The sequence below is a fragment of the Mixophyes fleayi genome, chromosome 4, assembly GCF_038048845.1.
Source record: "Mixophyes fleayi isolate aMixFle1 chromosome 4, aMixFle1.hap1, whole genome shotgun sequence".
Classification (NCBI taxonomy): domain Eukaryota; kingdom Metazoa; phylum Chordata; class Amphibia; order Anura; family Limnodynastidae; genus Mixophyes; species Mixophyes fleayi.
In genome coordinates this window covers 251,329,240-251,355,226 of record NC_134405.1, presented here as the reverse complement: position 1 = coordinate 251,355,226, position 25,987 = coordinate 251,329,240, and the positions used below count along the sequence as shown (strand labels likewise).

The 25,987-nt window shown below is 37.5% G+C and overlaps 1 protein-coding gene across 1 annotated transcript in view; it reads right to left on the bottom strand.

Moving 5' to 3' along the window:
• Positions 1–20,353, bottom strand: part of NSG2 (neuronal vesicle trafficking associated 2) — a 58,683-nt gene extending 38,330 nt beyond the window's left edge. Inside the window, exons 1-3 of the mRNA XM_075209642.1 lie at positions 20,194–20,353; positions 19,698–19,848; positions 14,951–15,067 (exon numbers count right to left, since the gene is read on the bottom strand). Coding sequence (XP_075065743.1) covers positions 14,951–15,067; positions 19,698–19,826 — 246 coding nt within the window. The 5' untranslated portion in view covers positions 19,827–19,848; positions 20,194–20,353. The remainder of the gene's footprint in view (positions 1–14,950; positions 15,068–19,697; positions 19,849–20,193) is intronic.
• Between the last annotated feature and the right edge of the window lie 5,634 nt (positions 20,354–25,987).

The window sequence follows — 25,987 nt, the reverse complement described above, 5'->3', positions numbered from 1 at the left end:
CCTATGCAGATGTACATGGTTTTGGCATATACGCCAGACTGAACCTGGAGTGGTGGGATGAGTGAGGGAGGGGGCAGACTAACGTAGGCTGAGTATGGTAGTCGGTGTTTGCCCAGGTGTAAACAGAGGCAGACCAGAGCTCAGCTGCATATGCACCTAAGAAAGATGTATTATTTGCGGGTGATCAAGGGCAGGTGCAAATAGCAGTTGATGATTATGATGGTCTTCATCACTAGCGACGCGCTTGTGATTGGCTGTTTGCGAATGTTCCGCTGGCGTTAATATTTGCTTTCCTCATTGCTTGTGCATATATGTTTTAGCGCACGTCTTTAAGCAATTTTTTAAACTACACAAGATAGGGAGTTGCTTCTGCTCTGTTGCAGAGAGATTTTTTCAAGTTTAATTGATGCCTAATACCGAATGTGTTTGCTACAACAAAATAAATGGATAAGTACATGTGGTGTATTTAGTGTTTTCTTTAGTGAACGCATCTATAGACTTGATTTCCTGTAGGCTATAGTATATGGACCAAACCAATCTTAAAACAAAAATGAGTCAACAGAACAAGGAAAAGAGACTTAGGTGAGGACCTGGATGATGAGGACAGGTCAGACATATGGAAAGGAGTAACCAAGTCCTCCATTAGTGTCAGAGTCAAAGAAAATGCTTTCAAGCTCTTGTACCGATGGCACCTTGTTCCGACCAAAAATAAAAAACTATCCTAATACCTCACCTCTTTTGTAGAGGCTGTCAAGAAAATTGCTCTGTTTTACATATTTGGTGGTTCTGCCCCGTCATAGAGGGATTCTGGTTGGAGGTTCGGAATCTTGTTACTTCTTTACCCATTCTTCCCATCTAGCCGAAACACATACTACTGCCTCTACCATTTCCTGGTCTTTCCAAACATCCCAACAGACACATTGTTAGTGCAGCCATCTACTTGATAGCCAAAAAATCCCCCTACTCTGCTGTTCTTATGAAAAAAAATCTGATACATCTATAAAATGGAATAAAGGACTAGTTTTCTGAGAAATTAATCTTTTCCTTCAAAACATGGATTGCATGGATGTTTAACAATGCCCCCTCCTCACTTTTAGCTCTCCCCCACTCCTTACTGAAATATATTTTACATATTTAGTTTTCCACTGATCTCATGTTGCCCAGGTCTCCCCACCCTCTACTCTCCTTTTTTCTTCTCACCCACCTTTCCCCTATCTCCTTTATTTGTTTTTATCTAAAACAAAAAACAGGCATCAACCCCATGCTACGACTTCTTTAGATTCTTTGTGCACTTGCAGTTAGTTATTGCCTCTGTCTACTGCACATTGTATTATTGTTTTCTGTGTTATTTGTTTTAGATAGCCAATGTTTTTTTCCTTGTGTTTTATTCTTGTACAAATTTGATGCTAGTAACAAACTATTTAAAAAAAAGAGTTGTCTTTATCCATAGGGATACTATATAAACTGAGAAGACAAGATACATTTTTGGTTCACAATCACTGTTTTGTGATTATTGACTATCCTTTTCCAAGGTCAGGCAAGCAGCATATAAATAATAAAGTCCATCTTATCAAAAAGTGGGTGAGGTGCATTTTGAAATACTAATTGTTGGTGATTAATGTAATATCAGTATCTAAAATACTCTTAACTGGTCCCATAATAAACTGAGCTGACCTACCTAATCTCACCTTGCCCATATGCATGATTTGGCTCTAGATGAAAAGCTATTCAATTATCAGATTTTCTTTCTTTCCCTGCACTCAAAAGTAAATTCTCAAAGAACAACTTACTTTTTGCCAAAGCCAATCATGTTCCTATGGTCTCTTGAACTTACATCCATGACCTTGTCTGCTAGTATTGAGAGATATTTGTGTACTGGAGAATGGGAAGAGACTATAATTCCTGAAAACTAAATTATTGTTACTATAACTCTTTAATTATATAGGGCAGTACAAAGAATGCTTATTAACTATTCAGATCCTGCCGCAGTGGAGCTTAAATTCATTTTTCCTACCAATGGCACAGAAACGACACACAATAGGGTTAGTTAGAAGTCCATTAACCCATCAGTATGTTTATGATCTCTGGAAAACAACTGAAGCCCCTGAAGTAAATGCACACACTATAAGGAGGACATTTAAACTCCACAAGTCCTACAAGTAGACACTGTCAACTTTTGTGTCGCTGTCCAGAAAAATAAATTAATGTCTCCTATTAGATTCAATAGTGTGTCCCTAGATTGAGATTGCATTGACTAAATATTTGCAAGACAATAATTCATCTAACACATCTAGAGTTTAGTCTTGGGATGCACATAAGCCCATGATTAGATACATTCTGATCTCTTGTGATTTTCAGTTAAAGTGAGACAAGCTGTACAAAATGTGCCTTATGTTTTATGTTTAAGAATACAAGGTTAACTGACAACAAGTGGGATTCACTGGCAAGCTACATTCCACCGGAGGAGGTCTTTGGTTAATATTTATGCAAACACATAACTTCCATTATCTTAACTTTCAAATAAAGAACCTTACATTGTTATAGCTACTGTTCATTTTTGCTAAATAATTAAGAATTAAAGTAATTTACAAAAATGCTTACAAATAGCCTATTTGTAATTTGTAAGACATTTGAAACAGGCAATCTTCATGTCAGATAAACAGGCAACAACAATAATAATGTTCCCAAAATAGCAATATTGCTTCCTTACCAAAATGTTACCAAATATGCCTATTATGTTCTAAAAGGCCTTTGACAACTATAACTAGTGCTAGATGTTACAAGGACTGTTGGGGAATGTGCACTGTTTTTTGATTAGAAGACCAGAAAAGCACTGTATTCTGAGGGTTATATTTGTCCTTCATTGGATGCATTTGACAAAGGGCCAACGTAAGCCCTGAAACATTGGGCTTTCGTGGTTTTCGAAAGAAGTCTGGGTGCCATATTTGAATCCGTACGCTTTGCTTTCATGTTTTTTTGGTATTTTGTTTTTCTTTTTTTGGAAAAAAAAACAATAAAAAAAACCAAAAAACATTTTAGTAGCTGGAAAATATCTTTCATAATTCTGGCTGATTGGTTGACTTTCTATGTCCAGGGTTATCTACCATTTTGGTAGAATATTAAAATGAGTCAAAATTATGGTTCAGTTAAGCAAGGTCACAGGAACTGTTTACCATGTGTGGACGTGGCCTGGCAGCCATTGGCAAGAAATACATTCATGGAGCTCCTGCTAGCAGGACAAGGAAACCAACTGCTGTCATAGTTTTCCTCACCCACAGTGACCAATACCTCCCCTCCTCGTACACCAGTTCACCCCAAAAATGACATCAAGTGTTTAATTTGAATAACAAGTGTTCAGGCTGTGAGACCTGAGATTCCACCAATGGGCTATGTTTCCACATCTACTGGGAAAACAAGCAGTAGTGTAGGCTGTGAACTTCCCCAACGGCAACCTAGATAAAGCTAGACCAAAAAGCTGGAGACTTGTGTTCCATGCAATCTGATCGACATTTCCAGCAGATAGTGATATACCAAGACAAGAACTTGGATACCCACCAGCCTACCAGTTAGTAGTCAAATAAGCTAGCCACCATTTAGAACCAGTGGTACTGTTTGGGACTCACCTGACTACCAGCTGCCTAGACCTGAGATAAGTTGAATAATAGACTAGGCTGGAGTCCTGACATCCCTGCTACATTATCTGGTGCCTACAGTATAGGGACTCCTAAATCAACACTCCCTAGCTGGACAAATTAGTTCCCTAAGCTTGATGCTCACTGGAAATAGTAATCCACAGGATCATTCGTAACTGCACAAGATTTTCCTGATCCAAATCTCTAACTCTACACTGAGGGGCATCAACATAATCCTCTGCTGAATACTAAAACAACACTGTTGCACAAAAAATAAATTTTCCACATATTACAACTAAATAAATCTCTTCTAAAACCATGTGGCCAATGGCGGAATGCCAACATTACATGAATTGACCCTAACTATTCCATCACAACACCTAGTGCATCAATATGAAATAGAAATAACTGCTTAAATTCCAATTGAAAGACAGTGGCCAGTCATAGCCCACTGAGTTAATATTACACTTTTTAACTTCAGTAAGACCTTTCGAGAATCATACGCAACTTACTATCCTTTCACATAAATGGGCAAAGATAACAAAAGTTCCTTTAAAAGGACACCGGGAAAACTGCAGATATGTCTCAATGCTCAGACCTAAGAGCATTCTTGACAACACCAAGTACCTCTAATATGAGTTGTACAACCAGCCTTCTGCTCCCACCTACCCAGCTACTTCTGAAATCGCATCTGTAGTGGAAGACCACATCTGCAGCACTAGAAAAACATGATATCAACAAAATCCTACAGCTTCTTAAGACTTTACCAATGAAGCAACAGATACCAACCGAAAAATACTTTTAGATGCAGGAAGTCAAGCTTCAAGAAATGGATTGTAAAGAGGAAGCTACTCTCCAAGTATACCTTACACATCTTGGGACCAAACTATCAACCTCAGAGGAAAACAAAGAAGCCTCAGATGAACAATACAACAGCCTATGGGAAACTGTGGCTCTCCAGACCATAGAACTGAAACTGTTACCAAATAAAAGAGACAACCTGGACAACAGAGGACACAGCAATAATTTGTGCATAAGTGAATACCGGAGGACATCATATTGACCTAGGCCTTTAATTTACCTGAGTATGTCCCCAGTGTCTGTTGCTAGACACCTTGGAGTCAAATCAGCAGGGGGCAGTATGATTTACTGGTATGAGAAGGTACAGCCCTGTTACAGACTGTTATAACAGTTGCCAAATCCCTGAAGGGTTATATAACCAAGTCCACCAGGGGAAATCAAACTGTGTTTAAAAGGAGGGGGAAGGTGGTTCAGGGTGGTGGTTCAGGGTGGAGAGGGAAGAACAGTGTGATTGCAGAGGTTACTGTGCTGAGGGTCTGGTCCACGCATTGGAGTATTTGGCTTCTGCTGGACTAGTGCACGTTAATGCTTCCTCAACCCGTCACCCCATGATAGCATGGAGGGTGTGCTAGAGCAAGGGGATATCACATCAGATTCCTACCACACCGGTAGTTGGGAATAAACTTGGATAAAGCGGCCGGGATTCAAAGAACCAAGAGAAAATGTCACTGCACTCCTTTTGGCTAGATGGGGGTAAGGGGCAGCTTGTGTGTTAAACCTGCCTGACATTTGTTTAAAGTGTATTTTTATTCAGATACACTGTAAAATAATAAAAGTACAATTTTAATTGATAAAAGCTTTGTCTGAATGATTGGTTAACTCCGAGTAGGTACTGGGTATACGTCCCTGGTATAGTAAGACATCCCTGTGTGGCCAGTCAGCGCAAAGTGGGTTGACTTTGCGTTGAAAGTTGTAGCTGAAATTAAGTTATAATTAGCTGATAAGCAGGCTAACTGTTTAGGCAATAGAGCCATCTAAGTACAAATATGGAGGCCTCTTAACTCAAGTGCCTTGGAATAGACCTGACCTCTCAGGCTGTTGAAACCTGCTGAAGAGGTCCCTTTCATAGCTTCACATTAGTTAAAAGCGTACTATAATAATGTTTACTATTTTATCCAACTTACCTTGCAAATTTTAATTATAGTGCTTGCTGCTGTCGCCAACCCCTGGTGATCCCCAAACAGGGGCTGGCTGGCAGACTGTAGACCGGGAGGCAAGCAAATAGCACTGGCTCATAAGCAGTAGCCCATCCTTAAAGGGTGGATGCATGCAGCTCTGCCTTCACAAGCTGTACAGTGTGAAGCGGGATATACCTCCCAACTGTCCTTGTAGTCAGACCAAATCCTGACTAAGAGAGACAGTAACCCAAATTTGGGTCTGCCCCCAGCAGATTCAGGAAAGTAGACTGTCCTGCTCTCTCCTACCTGTTCTTGTCACTTTCACCACCTGTGGCTCCTGTTTTCTTTAGATCAGTTGCTGCTTGCCTGGATCCTGGAATGTTGGGGGCCCTATTTGGGATAAAAATGGGTACATGAAAGTTAGAAAAACTTCAACCAGCCCTGACATTAAATCAATATAGCACCCTTTTTATAATTAGGCCTTCCTCCAGCACCAACATTAAAATAACAGTACTCATATTTGATAAATAGATCTTTTCCCTCCAACTAGCCTGACATCATCATCATGATCATCTATTTATTTATATAGCACCACTAATTCCGCAGCACTATTCAGAGAACTCATTCACATTAGTCCCTGACACATTGGAGCTTACATTAAATTAATAGCATGCATATTTTATAAACAAACCTATTTGCCTCCCTTAAAACAGCCCCAGCAATAAATTTAATAGCATTTACGTTTAGTAAATATTTCCCACAATCATCCCAGGCACTAAATAACTAATATTCACATTTAATAAATATACCTAATTTTCCCCAAACAGACCCATGTTCAATTAATAGCTCCCAAACCACGCCAGTATTAGATTAAAGGTCCAATCACCTCATCTTAAAGTCATAGTCCCCACTATTAAATTAAATTGTCCCACCATCACCCCACAAATAAAAAACACCCAATAATTATTCCCCACCTGCACTCAACTATTAAATTAATAGACTACCTCCCACATTATATTAAGACTCCCTTCCCTCGCACATTATATTAATATACTGGCACATCTCACGCACACACACAATATACTGGCACATCTCACGCACACACACAATATACTGGCACACCTTAAGCAATACACACACAATAGAGTGATATAAAAAAAAGTTGGGATCTGCGCTTCCCACAAGTGTATAGAAATGGTAGGCTGCATCAAGGAAAAATGAGGGGTGGGCTTCAACCCTCTAGGTTAGATGAATAGAAAAATGGGGGACCTTGTGGCGCCAAAGAGCAAATGATGATGTATGTGTTAAAAATGTCCACTTTATTGGTACATAAATGGAAACAATAAATGAATGGCATTCGCATAGACTGTGACCCAACATACATATAAAACAGTGGTACTGATGTGTATGATGATAAAGGGTACAACAGCAAGTAGCTGGAGTAATGACAGTTATCAATAGTGATTCAGACAATCAGAAAAACCCCAATATGCAGTCTCTAGATACTATAGAGTCCAGATGTCACATTGGAGTGAGAGGTAATGGTGAATATACACAGTCTCTCTTCGTGGAGGTATTGGAATCCAATGGTTGAGGTAATAAGTCCCAATAACATATGAGTCCGTATCAACGCTTTTCCCAAAGTGAAGGATTGGATAGCGTATGTATAGCAAAGTGTAAAGACTATAATGCCCTGTTTTAGCAGAATATGCTGCAGCAAATGGATGAGAGTAAAACAAGATGGCTGAAAGCATAAAACAAAATGGTTGAAACAATCATCTTTTCTATCTCTCTCCTTCTGCTTCTACCAGGTGATAACATATCGACAAATACCACTGTCCACATCTCCCATATACTTCACCTCATTCCGCTTCATAAACTATGCAAATCACCTGTCTCTTATCATTTTCCAATAATTTAAATGTGCCTTATGGAATGTGCGCTGTGTCTGCAACAAACTAACCTCCATCCATAATCTCTTCTTCTCAAACAACCCAATCTTCTGGCATTAACAGAAACATGTCTCATACCGTCAGACACCACCTCACCTGTAGTTATTTCCAGTAGTGGCCTCTACTCTACTCATACCTCCAGGCCTGGAGCAGACAGATCAGTTGGTCTCCTGCTTCCTCCAAACTGCATATTTACAGATCTATCAACTGTTCCTGTCTTTTGAAGTACAAACTATATGGATATTCAACCCCTTATCTCTGCATGTTGCTTTTATCTACTATCCCTCTAAACCAGTGGTCAGGGAACAGGGGTAAATTACCCCAAATGGGGTAAAAATGAAATTCATGGGGGTAATGCTGCCGCTTCATATGCTGTCAGTTGGATTGTAGACCCCTTTAAATGTGAAATTGCTGTTGTACCAGAAGAGCCTCAAGGGTTGGCAGAGGCACTTCTTGAGCTTCGATGCAATAATGAAGCATGTATTGCATTTGATAACAAAGCAGATCTGTCATATTTTTGGATGTCAAGAGCTGCAAAGGCATCAAAATTGCACATGAGGAGGCAGTTAAAAAGTTGCTGCCTTTTGCAACAACCTACCTTTGCGAACAAGAATTTTCCACTCTAAAGAACATAAAAACAAAGCAGAGAAATTGATTGGACGCTAAAGACTGTATCCAAATTGCTCTAAAATGCCCCAATATTGATGTTCTCGTATCAAAAATTAAGCAACATCATTTCTCCAAAACCTGAAGTTTTGAAGGTGAAGCTTTCAAAGAAATTTTGAATAGATTCAATAAAATTTTGAATTCCAATAATTAATAATATATGATTTCCTTCCTTTCAAATTAAAGGGGTAACGTCGGTGTATCTAAATATATTTGGGGGTAAAAGGTAAAAAAGTTCCCTGACCCCTGCTCTAAACCATACCAAGTCCTTGAAAAATTCACTGCCTGGCTCCCTTCTTTCTTATCCTCTGACATTGGCACAATCATCTTGGGTGGTTTCAAAATCCTTATTTATTTTCCACTTTCACCTTGTGCCTCAAAACTACTCTTTCTCTCATCATCATTGTTTATTTATAAAGTGACACAGATTCTGCAGCGGGGTACAGCAAAGGTACATCAATAACAAAAATACAATAACAGTCGTGCTCTTCTATTGAACCAACTTTCTTCTGAGAACTGATCTGGAAGCACCACAAATTTATCAAACCCTAGCAACAGGCCTTGATCAAGTGGCTCCAACCATTCTTTTCTCTTAGCGTCAATCACAATTGCAGCATGACACACTAAAGAAACGCTCTGGGGTATGTTTACTAAACGACAGGTTTAAAAAAGAGCAGGTGTTGCCTATAGCAACCAATCAGATACTAGCTGTAATTGTGTAGAATGTACTAAATAAATGACAACTAGAATCTGATTGGTTGTTAGAGGCAACATCTCTACTTTTCAAACCCGCAGTTTAGTAAATATACCCCTCTGACTTCAAAAACTCTCCTGCAAAGTAGAACAACCTTGGCACAAATATTGTACTTCTAATGACTTCCTCAAATGTATTTCTTTCTACAATTCCTAAACTCTGGACACTGCTAAACATACTGCCAACCTCTCATCTCCTCTAAGAACTAACACTTCTTTAATACACTTAAATTCTTCTCAACCGTCCCATTCAAAACCCTCTGGCCAAAATCCCTGCCCAAGATCTTACTTCCTACTTTGAGGACAAAGCTGACAAGCTCCTACATGAAATGGTATTCTCTGAGTAACAACCTGCTCAATTACATTCCCGCATCCCCTGACACCTTCTCTTCATTTGACAACACAACTGATGAGGAAATATCTATTCTCTTCTTCTCCTCCCACACTACTGCTTTTCTATTTGACCCTGGGCCATCACAACTCAGTAGATTACTGTATTCTGTGCACAACCCAGCCATATCTAACATCTGTAATCTTTCTCTCTCCACTTGTATCTTTCCATAAATATTAAAGCATGCAGTTATTACTCCTCTCCTGAAAAAAGGCAAATGACCTTAACTCTCTCTCTCGGATTACCATCCCATCTCTCAACTTCCATACCCCTTAAGCGTCTGGAGGGGCTGCCTCACACATTTTCTTTTCTCACACAACATATTAGACCCTCTTTCGTATGGCTTTCATTCCCAGCAGAGATTGCACTAACTTAGGTGTTCATCAATGCTAATGTAAAGGTGGTTACTCGCTCCTAATTCTCCAAGACCGCTCTGCCTTATTTGAGACTCTTTACCACTCTCTTCTCAAAGATTCTCATCCTACTTATCAAGCCACTCTTATAGTGTTTTTTTCTCCGGATCCACATCCTCTCCGCTTCAGCTATCAGATGGACAAACACAAGGCTCAGTCCTAAACCCTCTCCTCTATGTACACCATTTATCTTGGAAAGCTAATAAGCTCCTCTGGATTTCAGCATCACCTCTTTGCAATGATGAAACACAAATTTATTTATCCTCTCCGTTTCTCTCACTATCTTCATTGGCCGTGTTACTGAATATCTTTCTGCCATTTCATCTTGTATGTCCTTTTACCACCAAAAATTCAGTCTTTCAAAACCTGAGCTAAAAATATTCCTATGACATTCCTACAACATACATACATTTTGACAATATGATAATAAACTCCACCACTCAAGCTCGCTATCTAGGAGTCAACTCAGAACTGTGTTCCCTACATACTATCTGTTTCCAAATCCCATCAGATTCATCTTAGAAACTTTTACAAAATACACGTATCTCACACAGACACTGAGAAAAATGAAATTCATGCAGTCACATGACTATTAATCTCTGTTAATCTCTTCATACCTGTATTCTCCTATCTAGACTTTCACTTCTACAATCTATTTTGAAAGCAGTTGCTAGACTAACTTCCCATGCAAAACATTGCTCTGTCAGTCCCTACATTGATTGCTTGTATTTTCCCGAATACAATATAAAATATTTCTATTATTATAGAAAGCCATACACAAACCTTCACCGATATACATATCTTCCTTTTTGTCAAAATATCTCCAAACTCAAACCCTCCATTGTGCCCAAGATCTGCGTTTCTCATCCACACTCATTCTGTCCCCATTCCAGACTACAGGACTTTTTCGGACTGCAACCACACTTTAGAATTCCTTCCCTCATACAACAAGACTTTAACCTAGCCTCCAAACCTTCAAGCTTTTGGTGAAAACTCAATACTATATGCAAGCTTATGAAATTAGTGAGCCATCTTTTAACTGATTAACACACTTCTACGCAATGTATGCAAAACTTACATTTATTCTTCTTCTATCAGCGTCAAGCAACCCTCTGAACTCCAAACCAACATTGTACGTGATTGGATCACATAGCTAAACTAAGCACTTTTCCTCATTGCTATGTGACTAGCCCAATACGCAACATGTGGCCAGGGCTGTAACTAGGGCTGACCGCCCAGGGTGCAACCCTGAAGGGGGGCGCAATTGAGGAATATTTTAGGTTAATTAAAATTGAGGGCTAGGGGGGCGGCATTTGTCTTTCTCGCCCAGGGCGCTAGAATTCCAAGCTACGGCTCTGTGGCATTTCCACTCATGCGCCAATCTCCTATTTTCCTATAGTAACAGGGCCCTGTTACTGCTTTGTCTGCCTTTTTTAGACCCAGTCTTTTTTAACTGTGTTGTTGGCACTATATAAATAAATATTAATAACAATAATATCACATGATGACATCACAGGGATTTCCTTTTACAGCATAACAGTTGTAGCAGCATGGACCTCCTTTTGGATGTGCTGTTTATATACTTGCTCATAATATGTTTGGTCATCTCTAGTCCACTTTTACCTTTGCAGTAAGCCAAACCAGAATAACTATTACAATACTATATTTCTGCATAAAAGTTCTAATGCTTTGCTATATTTTAATGCTTTCTTACCACTTTATCTAAACAATGGTATACTCAAACAGCAACCAAAATCATACTACAGAGAGGATGCTTATATTTTATTTTTAAATAATCAAATTAACATTAGAAATTGATAGGGTGGTAATGGCTCATGGAATTTCATAAATCTTGCTCTACGTTAAGGTTCCTTTTCGATAGATTTCGTTAAATTATCCTTCTGATGAAAGTGTATATAGCACTGAAACCAGTCAAGGTCCATATTCCTGTTTTTTGATTTGAATAGAAATATTATTTTTGATTGGAGACGATCCCCTGCCAGTAAGCTAATCAGTGCTTATAGTCCAGATGTCATCCGATCACGTATAACAAAATGCGATATTGAACACTTCGGAGCTCCAGAACATTCAGCACTGTTCAGCTGTATCAAGTGGTTTTTGCCCATGTGAAGGTGATGTGCACTACAGGCACTAGCTTACGAAGTGACAAGTTTTTCATTCATCTCTGAGGCTTAATCTATCTGCCACTTGCTAAAGAACTATTTGCTGTATTTTCACTCGTATTGGAGATCACGTGATTGGAAATGTTTAAAACATCTGTTCGGGACGTATTCAATACTTATTAGCAATGAGGATCTATCGAAAGTCGGTTCTTCTATTGAACACTACAATATTCGTTAGCAACGATATACATAGTTACCAACATTCATGCTGCTCACAATACTGGCAAATAGAGACTATTGGTTTTTTTTTGTTTTATTACAACATTTTTTTTACAGGCTCTTTTTAATATTGGTTTTAATGTGTTGTATATTGTGGTCATAAATTTTGTTTTTTAGAATAGTTTATATGAATATATTTTCTACTTAAAAGTAAGAGTGCAATCACCATACATTTTATTTCCAGATTTCGCTAAGTGTTAGCTCATTATCACCTGACATATAGCCACATCTCAAGCTTTGACACATTGAAAACATTCTATCCCACAAGTCAGAAATAGCTTGAACAATTACTGACACTCAATATATCATTTACTTAGTTTCAAAATTATCATACTGAATAGAATTATATTTCAAAAGAAATGATAATTTAATGTTACTCAGTTGGGGTAGCATTAGATCTGCACTGATGTACCCTCAAAGCCCCTAAGCAGATCTTAATATTCATATGACGGTGAATGAGCTATTTGCATCTTCATATCTGCGGGTATCTTAATTATTCAATCTGACTTTCATGTTTCTGTGACATGCAGATATAACATTTATCATTTCTCTGTTTACTTAATTGAAATAGATAGATAGATAGATAGATAGATAGATAGATAGATAGATAGATAGATAGACAGATAGACAGACAGATAATACATATATGCTATCTAACTATAATGCTTCAGACAGACAGGCATACAGATAGACAGAACAAGACTGGCTACCTTTATATAGTGTATTGGAATAACTGCCTTTTAAGAGCATTACATGAGAAATTGAATGCAAAACCATTTCCAAGATTATTCTAATATATACTTTTCACACAACTGGTACAATGCCCAAAAAAATATAATTTAAAGTATATATATCAAATATTTGATACAGTTTAATGCCAGGTCATCTGCCAGTTTATATGAAATCTATTAGACTCTAAAGATCTCATTGATATCCTGGGTACAGCTTCTATTTGTTTTCCCAGATAGTCCATTTATTTCTACCAAAAATATTTTTGCTCACAGTTCTTACTTTCTCATAACTTATACTGTTACTGCACCAAAATCAACAGGACAAGTGCAGTTGGTTACTGTAAATGTTTAACAGTAGTTGCTACCCAAAATAAAGATGGATTTTATAGCCTAAGCAATCTTCAGCTCACATTGGTAAAATGATGAAAGTCACAATATAGGGGCGAAGCTATGGCAATGCATGGGGACAACATGTGTATATACAGTATGTGCATATATATATAAAGTGGTCGAAGTGGAAATTTAGAAGTGGCAGTATGAAAATTGTAATTGAAATGTAAGTGAATGGTGGCGGTGTGGCATACCACTGTACACGTCCCCACGTGCGTGTGTGTGTATGTGTATATATATATATATATATATATATATATATCGTGAAAGTAAAATGATTGGATGAAGTAAACCAAATTAATTAATATTGTTTTATTTTTACCGTGCAGTTGCGATTAGTACGCCACGTGTTATGATGCAAACGTCCGGATTAATAACACACACAATTACATTCGCACTTACACTTGTGAATGATATACATTTATTAAGGTTCCAATCCACATTTATTTATTAGTAAAATGTATTAGAGATTATTTACACATAAATGATAATATATTAAAGGTATCTAAGGCTCAGGATATAGGAAATGTTTAGTGTATAGTGTATGTTTAGTGTCATTCTGATCTACACATTACCATGATGAATCTGCTACTATCGGCTTCCTGCGATCGCTCGTTATGGAAGATTAACGATTAATGCTCAAAATGACATTGTGTTTGGAATGCAAATAGGTTGGTGAAAACTGGATTAGGTCAGTTCTCTTAGGAACAACATGTGCTCAGCTGTTGGAGTAAGCTGGCCACACCTTATTAGAGGAATTCTTGAAATTGACCTAGGATTTGCATTATACTGGACTGACCTGAACCCTGAACCAATGAAGACCTCTCAACGTGTTGTCTGTGTACATAGTGACATCATCAGTGTTCTTTGTAAACTGAAACTGCATATAAGCAAGCTTCTCTGGGCCATTTTTTTCCCTATCTTCCTGACAACAGACAACATGACTGTATCTTGAAGCGCTAGCGAAAATGTAATGTATTTGATGTTTTTATACTTTCCTGATTTATTGTAATATCTTTTATGCGTTATGATGGCTTACTGTAAATCCTGCTATATTGTGCAATTAAATATCTTTGTGCGTTGGAACCACAATAATCGCATTGGACAATGTTTATTGGTAAGTGACAAAATGAACTTAACAATATATATACACAACAATATATATGTATGAAGAAAGAGAGGTTTCAAATGATCGTTTAGCAAAATGGTTGTTTGCAAAATACAAACAATGTTATTTGTTAGCGAAATTATAATATTATTGTGTATTTATGATGCAGCCAACATTATATAGGAAAATATATAAATACATTAAAAAGTCAAACCACAAAATTATTCTTGGCTTCAATTTGAATACTAGATGGAAAAATTGAAAACTGTTTATTTTATTTATCATTTTATCTTATTTTTATTATATTATTTGTTTTTATTATTTTATTTTTCTGTTTGTTTCTTGGGGACTGGGAGAACATACATGGGTTCTATGAAAAGTAATTCTGATTCGTAAAAAAATTAAAACACGCTTTTGATAAACATTTGCCACAAAAACTTTGCTGATTGAATATATACTCTTTTTAAACTTTAGTCTAATCAAATCTCTATATGAACAAATAAATCTTAGAGAGAAGAATATAGATAACTTACCTTTAACCTTTCAGTCACCCCATCAGTGAAGCTGACAGTGAACTCTGCAATTTTAGGCACTCTAATTTTCTTGTTTTTTTGTTCAGACTGGTACTCTGTCCTTGTCTTAACAACCACCTAAAAATATTAATAAATTAGTATTTTATTTCTAAAGATGATCTTATATGCATTATGTTAAAATTACCTATTTTAATATTTATTGACCAGAGTAGAACATTAATAATGGGATTAGTATTAATAATAATATGATTAATATGATATGTTTTTGAAAACATATGATCATTAAACCTGGAGCAATTACATAATAATAACAACTACAGCAATACCACTCGGTAGCACATTTATGGAAAAAAAAATATTTCAAACTCTAACAGATGGTGGAATATTTACTTTAAAATAGCCACTATGCTATGAATGTGTTTAGTTTACAATATGGACTAAAAAAGCTTTAGTGAAGTGAATACAATTTAGCCATTGCATGCTGCAAAGCATGTAAAATACTGTACCTGACAATTGTGTTTATTTTGGACACAAAAACTCATCTACTGGGTCCCAAAGAATTTTTTTGGCTCCAAAGTGTATAAATGATGGTACAATGTGTTTTCACACCCATGGCAAAGATGGCAAAGTCCATTACATTCACACATAATGCCCAAGAGTACCTCCTACATTATCCAACAGTGCTCATTATGTCCAGCAAGACCCCTGCACATTATATCAGCCTGGAACCCTCTTGGCAGACCTGTGCCATCAGTGAATGTGCCAGCCCTGTGTCCTTACTAACGTACCAGCCATGTACCTTCCATTGAGTGTACCAATCCCTGGAGTGATTTTTGTAGGGGGCCCTAACATGGATGTTTTAAACCCAAAGAAGTGCAGTTGCGAATGAAGGCATGTCATGAACTGCTGCACAAGATTATATACATGTCACTAACTACATAATTACTTGGAGTTTGCTTTCTGGCTAACAGGTCATCTCCTAATTTTCCAACCCACTTTGAGTGCTGGCAGAGGCAACTGAGTTTCAAGGGGAATACTACATCCAGCAGATGATTGGGGTATGTGATGGGGAACAGTGCAGAGCTTCACTTGCCTCTGATGCAGGCCTGGCACTGCAGCCTATATATTATTTAGTGTTTCCTACTTTGTGTGTTTTCAGCTATGTTTATTAAACTGTGGTATGTAATCATTAATACTAATCAGCCATAGTGTATTGTCAGATTTCTTGACCCTCTTTGACCATTTTATTGTTGGGGAATAGGGCTAAATATCTTACAAATGTGAAAATCTCTCCTCGTAAAAAATAAAATATATAGGGCCTGATTCAATAAGGAAAGTAAGGCAAATAAATGAGTAACTTTTTTGCTGGACAAACCATGTTACAATGCAAGGAATACAAATGAGTTTATTATTTTGCACATAAGATAAATACTGGCTGTTTTCTCATGTAGCACACAAATACTTGATAGCTTTATTTGTACACTGAAATTTAAAGTTGATCTAGAACATACCCTCCCCCAACTATAATCTGCCATGACATTTTAAATTTGCCTTCCGCTCCAATGCAACATGTTTTTGCCAAGGTGCAAAGCTACTCATTTTTTTTGCTTTACTTTCATTAATGAATCAGGCCTATAGTATTCTATATATTAGCAGATTCAGTCAATAGATATCTGCATCATTTGATATTCATGCTGTGTCCATTTAGCTATGATTTCTGATATGTTTTAAAGAACAATGTATAAAAGAAACTTAAGATACAATGGGCCTGATTCATCAAGGACCGTAAATGGCGATTTAGTGCGTACATTTCGCAAAATCCCTCACACATGCCCAGAACCAGCTCATACCCCACAGAACGCAGCAAAGTTCAATTAATCTTCAAGAGCAAAGGACACTTACTACAGCCTACGATTTACTAATTTTTACTGTTTTAATAATCAGTGTCAAATGTTTATTCATCAGAAGCACTTACTCTGTCAATTTACGGTAAGGGCGAGCCAAACACTAGCGCATGCAGCAGCGTCCGATCCAATTTCTGGGCATCTCAAAAGTACTTATTTTTCAGCCGTATCGCTTGCTCCAGCTACAAGGCTAGTCTAAGTGTAGCCTACTAATGACGACAGCCATGTATGCATGCTATAACAAGTATATGCAATCAGTAGCAACTGTAAAAAAATATTTTATGTGCAGTAGACATTAATATCATCCTAATAAATGTATTTTAAGGGAAAACATTTTTTTTTAAAAAAAAACTATTTTTAAAATGTTTTAATGTGTTGTCATTAATGTCTATGTTATTACCAGGTGAAAATAATTAATTATTTTTTTTCTGTGCATTCTTTTGAGAATTTATAATCCACATAGGTATTGGATGTATCCTGAAGTGTCCTGTGTAGTAGAGCAGGGTAGGCCTACACCCATATGCATCAGCGCACGTATCTGCAGATCTGCTCCTTGCTGAATTTGGGCGTGTGCGCAGAATCGAATTACGTACATTCTTAAACAAACGCACATTGCGCTCAGTATACTTGCCTTGATGAATCAGGTACAATATGTGTAAGGTATTAACTACAACAATTAGCAGAACTGTATATCTACTTGTGTTCTCAAGAGTACTTGTATTTGCTCATGCACACACGTGTGCCTGCTTACAATGTATAAAAGTTTTAAAATTCATCTCTTGCCTATAATGTAGATTCGCTAACTACAAACCGAGATGACAATAAGTATCCAAAACAATTTTTTTAGAGATTAATCCAACAAAATTGGAAAAAATGCTCATGTAAACTTAGGGGGTGAGTGCAATATGTAAAGCTCTGAAATAATCAGTGTAAAATGTTTATTTATCAGAAGCACTTAATCTTTACAAGACATTTAAAAAAAACAATGCAAAACTCTTTTGAAAAGTAAGTCTGATGTAAAAAAAAAAAAAAAAAGTAGTTTTCCACAGTAAAACATGTTTTTTCTCTGAAATTGAAACAAGATGTAAAGTAAAAGCTTCATTGAAAGTAATGGTCTAAGAAGGAGTAATATATTGGAAACATTTCCACCTTCATTCGACTAAATGGAGGTTTCAAACCACAATAAACAGATGCAACCTATCTTTTGTATTGGCTTCTATGTGTTTTCTCAGAGAAAGAAAATATCTGTCCATAAAAATATGCTACTTCAGCAGCATTATAAAAAAAAACATAAACAAGCTAGCTAGGATGTATTGTGAAAATGCATTACCCTCTGTGATCAATAGCGGGCGGCACTTTTATAACAACAAACTGCTTTACAAAATGTAAAGTGAGAAACATTGAACAGAGCAACAATCCTCTTGTTTCTATTTGTAAGAGAAAACTGTATATAGCTCATTTTGCAATAATTGATTGTGTTGTATTGCTTACAGAGTAGAGTTTCTATTCTAAATGTTATTTTTCAACATTTCATAATAACCATCCTGTCTGAAAATATTACTCTGTCACTGAACATATAAGTGACAAAAATAATCAGCAAGCCATTTCTGAACAGGAGTACTAGCTATTCACAGAGGTACTAACTATCCATGTGTAGGTGTAAGCCATCTATGTGGCCATATCTATTATACTAGATGTGCGTGTGTAACAATGCTTGCAAGATATGTCTATCCGTAATAAAACTAGCCATCCACCACAGTGAACAGTCATGTCTCTGTGTAATAGTATTATCTAGCCACGTATATATGTAACAGTACTAGCAATAACCAGCTATGTGTTATGTTTGAGCAATAACCAGCTATGCCTACATGTAAGAAAGAATGCTTGCCAGTCATGTCTATATGATAGAGTACTTATGTCATGGTCCATCACACTTATGTGAAAAGTCTTTGATGATTAATCATATTTGCAAATAATATAAACCCATTTCATTATTTGCACAGAACGAACGCAGCAAAACATGATACTCCCACTTGTGAAACATAGTCTTACATTTATTAGCGGATGTTTAACTCTATACTTCAATGCATAAAACATAATATTCACCAACATTTTTCAAATGAATATTGGAAAATGTTACTAATACAATACTTGAAATTTGTCAAAAGGGATTATATGTTGGGATTATTTTCTGCAGAAAAAAAAAGCTACAATGAATAAATTAATAAATTGAAGTAATATTAAGATTTAACTGTTCATTTCAGGGCCCTGTATTACTGCAAGGATGAATCTGGAAGTGTGTTCAAATTGACTGAACACTTCTTTGTAGGTCTATATGTATAGTAAAGCTATATTGACCATTATCTTATGTGACATTTAACAAAAATGTTCAATAATTAATTTTAAACACTGCTTAAATGATGTATATTTTGGAATACAAAATAAAATAATAATACACTTCTAATTTTTGCCTATTGTTGAATAAAAATAAAATAATAATAATCCACTTGCTTCAAAATTGTAAGATAAGATAACATTATGGTGCACTGAATAACTATTTTTACCTGACTATGTCCACCATTAGACATCAAACAATCAACTTCGACTAGAATATTCTTCACTAAACAAGCTGTGGAGATATGCGGGTCCAAACTATGTCCCCTGTGTACTGTATATAATTGTCTGTCCAGAAATGCATCTTTTAAACATACATTCCTCAATAACAATGACATGAATGTCTTGCTGATTTAATGGATCATGCATAGGAAAGAGAGTTCAGCAGTCACAGTGATGTGCTTTCCCGTCATTTAAGAAAGGACATCCATTAATATCCATAATATTACCTTCTCGGGGGCAGAGAACTGCAGATGATTTACATCCAAGGGTGTGATCAAAGGCACCGTCTGAAATCCATCTTCACCAGAAGGATCCTTACTGTTTTTGTCACTCAGATTACTCCCCAGTTTCACCATCCTTATTCCTCTCTTCCCAGACCTCGAAAACGAGGAAAATGTCCCACATCAACATAAAAGAGCATACACATGCATAAATGGAGGCGAGCAGACCTGACCACAATACAAATGTTGGTAATAGTGATCAATCCAACTATTAGGTTGGCATCATGAGTATTATAGTAATGTACAAAATCGATACGCTTTTTCAGCATGCTATCCGATTGTTTACACACGATGAAGAGTGAGCATACATGTTGGTATGTAACATCTTTAACACATACAAGCCTATGCATAGGCAATCTATCGTTATACAATTAGGGAGTGTCTTTAACTACAAAAGCTTAGGGCGAGAACAGGGTAGCTAATAACCAGGAACAATACTCACAGCGAGATGCTTTTTCTCAATGGCCACGCTGGTGGGAGCAGAGCTGAGCGCTGTTCGTGGTGCTGATGCAGACAACGATCCTGAAACGGCGGCTTCTGAGAGCTACTAAAGGGGAAAGGGCGCCTATTGCAGCACACTGTTCCTGCGGCACTCAGTCTGGAGCAGCTTTACTATTCACCTGTAGACGTGCGCCATCTGGCGTCGGAAATGTGGAGTTGCACTATACGTGCGAGATCCAAACGCTTAACCGGCAATGCCTCCTACAGGGAAAAATAAGAGTATGGCTGAATCTTAATTTATTTACTTTTGTCTAACTGTGTCATTTCATGCTAAAGGAAGCATAGGTAATTGCTGATTATGTATGCTTGATGAGAACGTGCACATGATATAGATTACTACAATACAGCTATAGGGTAAATGTCATTGTTTAGAACAAGTTAAAATATGCGTCATGTTTCCTTAGAGACTAGACTAAAACCAAGCCAGTGAGGTAAGAGAATAAACATGATGTCAATCGCTAGAGACACAAATAACCCATTGTCAATTATAGTGGCGCACTCTGCAATATGTAAATAATATATTATGGCATTAAGCAGAGATGCTCACTGGCCCCCGTGAACTGATTCTGGTTTTGGACCTGGATTAGCTTTGTGTATTGGTTTTGGTTTTGGCAAAACCGCCCTTGTGTGTTTTGGTTTTGGATCTATATTTTTTAGAAAAATTGCTAAAATAGGCTAAAATCACATAATCTTGCTCTTTTTTTGTTTCTACATTATTATTAACCTCAATAACACTAATTTAATGTAATTTGCAGTCAATTTTGACCACCTCACAGGTCAGAATATTATTTTTATACACTTTCAAACAAAGACTGCAGCAGTTCTTGCCAGTAATAAGAAGAAGGCCATTGTCATGCCTGGGCATAAGACCAAAAATCGACCTCTTAAGTGTGGAATTATTTTTACCCAAATCCTGACAACAGTGGTATAGCCATTTGTAGCGTTTGTAAAGCCACAGTCAGTAGAGGTTGGGACCTTAACAATCTAGGATCTTCATCCATGTTGCGCCATTTAAAGCAAGTTCATGGAAAGCTCTTGGGAAAATCAGAAACTTATGCTAACAAAATAACAACAAGCAGTCCAGCATCAGCTACCTACCTTCTCTATCTAGATCCCAGCACCTGCAATCTACACCCCCAACACCTTCAGCATCAATATCCTCACAAGTGATCGAAGTTAGTCCTGCATCCAAGTTGCTAATGCGAGATGACTCCTCCCCTATCCAGGACTCCTCAGAAGAATCCTTGTGTGTTAAGCCCACTGCTGCTGCTCCTGCTACTGGGGGTGGATCTTCAAGCCAGAAGCAGACCAAGAAGAAGACTACTAGTAGTTTACAACAATTGACTGTTAAACAATCCTTAGCAAGATTGAAAGCTGTCATCCAGTCTCAAAGCGGATCACAGACGCCATGGCGACTATGCTAGTATTAGATCTGCATCCAATATCCACTATTAATGCAGCTGGTGTTAGACAATTACTTGAGGTCTTCTGTCCCAGGTACCAAATTCCATCACTAGATTCCATCACAAACACCATGTTACTAGAAAAGCTATTCCTCACCTCTACCAGAAGGTTTGTAAAAATGTAATTATTGGGCATCTAAAGAGCATCTAAAGATTTGAAGGCTGTGTGAAAGTCTGATTGAATGTGGTAGGGAATTCCATAAGTGGGGAGCAGTACGGGAGAAGTTTTGAAGGCAGGAGTGAGAGGTGGTTATCAGGAGACAAGGCGCAGGTCAGAGGTAATACCGCTGACAACCTGTTTGAAAAACTAAGGGATGTCATTGCAACATGGCTTATCCTGCTTGGACTCTCCTGAGGATATGTGATTTCTAATAATGCCACCAATATTGTTAGAGCATAACAGCAGTGGGAATTCCATCACATTCCCTGTTTTGCTCACACAATCAACTTGGTAGTACAGAACTTTTTAAAAAAATGACAATGACATACAGGAGATGCTGTCTGTGTCCCGAAATATTGATATCATTGGGTCATTTTTGGGATTGTGCAACAGCATGTAGGAGAAGGCAGCAGCTGCAAGAAGAATAGAATTTGAGGGGAAATGTACTTTAGTCCAGCGAAATAGTCACCTGTGAAGAAAGTGCAGATACTGTTAGCTTGAGTCAAGTGATTGCCCTAATTAGACTTTTGGAGAAACAGCTAGAGAAATTGAAGGAGAAAATTAAACAAAGCAAATCGGCTAACTATATTGTAATTGTAGATTAAGTACTTAATTTGCTTCGCCAGGATCCAAGAGTTATCAACATCTTGAAATTGGATGACTACATTTTGCCAACTGTGCTTGATCCTAGGTTTAAGAGCTATGTCTTTATTTCCCACTGTCCCCGATCACAAGAGATGCAATGAGCTCCTGGTCAGCAGGCTAACAGCTCAAGTGGTACATGACACAACAACGTCTCCTTCATTTACTCTGGCAACTGCTTATTGGAAAAAACTAAGCTTTCCAAAGACACCTAGTGGTGATGCAGATGAGTCAGCACAACATTTTGACATTTGGGCTGGTCTAAAAGAATTGCCCAAAAATCGTGACAGCGCTGCCATAAAATGAACTACAAATTCCATGAGGAAGGCCATTATCGGCAATTACATCAAAGTACACAGACTTCTGTGAAGGTGGATTCCAGCGGGGATGAATTAATATTGTTTGAGGAACATGTACACAATGATGAGGGTGAATATGATGACAGCGTAGATTACAGGTGCTAAAATCTAGCTAAGAGAAGGGAGCTAGCTGATGCTGGTATGCTTGGTAATATTTTGGGTAGAACAACATCTTGGCAATTTTATGCTTTTCTAAACTTTCACCTTTATTTGAGCGTATTTTTTTCTTTAAAAAGGTACAAGCTTTTTATTTACATTTTTGTTTCCCTGACTTAAAACCACTATGCACTTGAACATAGGCTTTAGCACATATTTCTGTATGAGCTGTGGCACAGTAGAATGTCACTGGAGACTTTTAAGAACACTAACAGCCCTATTATTACAATTTCTGTTTCAGCACTGAACCCTGCCACCTCTCCTGTTTCTGAGTGAGCTATGGTACAGTGAAATGTAACTACAGATTTAGACCAAGTCAGCCAGTCCTATAATTTTGTATTACAGCAATTACAATTAGCAATGGAGCTCTCCTCTTTGTGTGTAACCTATAGAAACACTGTACAATTTGACTGCAAATTCAGAAGAAAAGCCTGCCAGGCCTATTATTTGTATTTCAGCAATGACAATTAGCAATGGAGCAATGGAGCTCTCCTCTTTGTGTGTAACCTATATAAGACCATACACTTTGACTTCAAATTCAGAAAACAAGCTTGCTAGCCCTAGTATTAGTATTTTAGGAATGAGAATTAACAATGGAGCAATTGTGATCTCCTCTTTGTGTGTTACCTATATAACACTGTACATTATGGGACTGCAGATTTAGAAGACCAAGCCTGCCCTATTAATTCTATTTCAGCAATGGAGGTGTCCTGTTTTTGTTTTACCTATATAACACAGTAGAATGTGACTGCAGAATTACACCAAACCTGCTAGCCCTAGGATTTGTATTTCAGCAATAAGAATTAGCAATGGAGCAATGAAGCTCTCCTCTTTGTGTGTTACCTATATAACACAGCAGAATGTGATTGCAGAATTACACCAAGCCTGCCAGCACTACGATTTGTATTTCAGCAATGAAAATTAGCAATGGAGCAATGGAGCTCTCCTGAATGTCACTGTAGATTTTGTTGAACATTACAACCCCCTCCTCTTACTATTCTATCTATTCTATCTATGTTGCTGCCCAACTGCACTACAGACTGTGCTACATCTTCTGTGTCCCTCTGTGAAATAGCGCTAGATCGCCGTGGAGGGCGGTACTAATAGATTTCAAAACTCCCAAGATCCGACGACGTAATGATGTTTTGCCTCATTTTCAATTCCGAAAAAGCGCAAAAGTGGTCGGTACTCGAATATTATAAGTTCGGGTGTGTTTGGTTCTCGGGGAACCAAGCCTGAGCATCTCTAGTATTAAGCAAGCTAATCATGGACTAGCAAAGAGAGATGGTTTGTAGACAGTTCTATCACTTGTACTTGTAGTCGGCCATAAAGTAGTATAATGGGACTAATTTACAATATGAACGTTAAGTGAATATTACATTTCACATCTAATATGATTACACCATTAAAAAAGTTTACAGACAGTATTTGTTATACAGACAAGAAAGCAGCTAAGCTCCTATTGCAAACAGCAACAATAATATTGATTGATGAAATGTACATTTATATTTGACTGCAGTAATAAAAAAAATGTAGCATCATTTAAACAGGTAGAAAGTAAGTAAATCCAGAACATCACTTCAGAAAGTCCCTTGGAGTCAGTTTAGGCTTCCATCTATTGGAGAGCTACAAATCCCAGCATCCCTTTTCAGCCACAATCTGGCAAGTAGCTTTATCTGCTAGATTTGAAGAATGGTTTAGAGATACTGGGCTTGATTCATTAAGGAAAGCTAAGTGTAAAGTTGAGTAAGTGGTCCCCTGGAAAAAACCATGTTACAATGCAAGGGGTGCAAATTAGTTTTTTATTTTGCACATAAGTTAAATACTGTCTTTTTTTTCATGTAGCACACAAATATCAACTTCAAATTTCAGTGTACAAATAAGCTATCAACTATTTGTGTGTTACATGACAAAACAGATAGTATTTAACTTATGTGCGAAATAGAAAGCTAATTTGCACCCCTTGCACGGTAACATAGGTTTGACCAGGAGACTACTTACTTAATCTTTTACTTAACTTTCCTTAATGAATCAGGCACACTGTATATATTTAAAGAAATAAATAATATGTATTTTTTTTTTAACATAAATCACACTGGTTACCTGTATGCAGGACACTTACTACATTTTTCCATATAATTTTTTTAAAGCTTTTAATTGTGATTTCCAGTTTGCCAAGTGTCATGTGATCACCATGTCAGTCATAATAACATAACATATGACGCGGTGAGCGGAAAGGTTTTGGAATGCTTCTCTTCTCAGCACGCACATTAATAGCACAATCCCTCGTCCCCCTTTCTTCTCTGCCATCACATGGCCACTGAGGAGCTTCACAGTGGATTTGCTTTGACTCAGATTACACTCTCCTCATGAGCAACTACATAGCTGAAACCAAATCCTTCCAGCTAACAGATAATTTTTTTGTGCTGGCAGCCATATCAATCTCCCCTACAGAAAAGTTTTGCAAAGAAAAGATTGAGTTTTAGAGTGATGTCTGACTAAAATGACTTCAGTCCTGACTGACTGATTGATATCAGGCATGCCTCTATGCACTATTCAGTACCAGAGTATTAGGTCTCCATAGGCCTCAAAGCTCCAGTGTTTTCTGTTGTTTCCTTCTGCTCAGATGCTTCCCTAAGTTTCTGACCTGGCTTGTTGAAGACTCAATACTTCTTTTGGTGTTTCTACATTCTTGATCCCTTGTTTGTCTGGAATCTAAAGCCCATCTCCATTCTGGCTTCAGATTTCTTGCTTCACTGTCCAGTAGTGTACCAGACCTCAGACCACTTGATTCATCTCCTGCCTACTGGTTAGATACCACGCATCCCTTGGTTACCAGCTTGTCACAGTAAGGAACATATGAGAAGGCTGCGACCTGTTTTCAGTGAAGCCCAAACCTCCTTGCAAGGGTCCCTGGTGAAAATGGAGATCAGTTAAACTCCATGCCTCTGATCT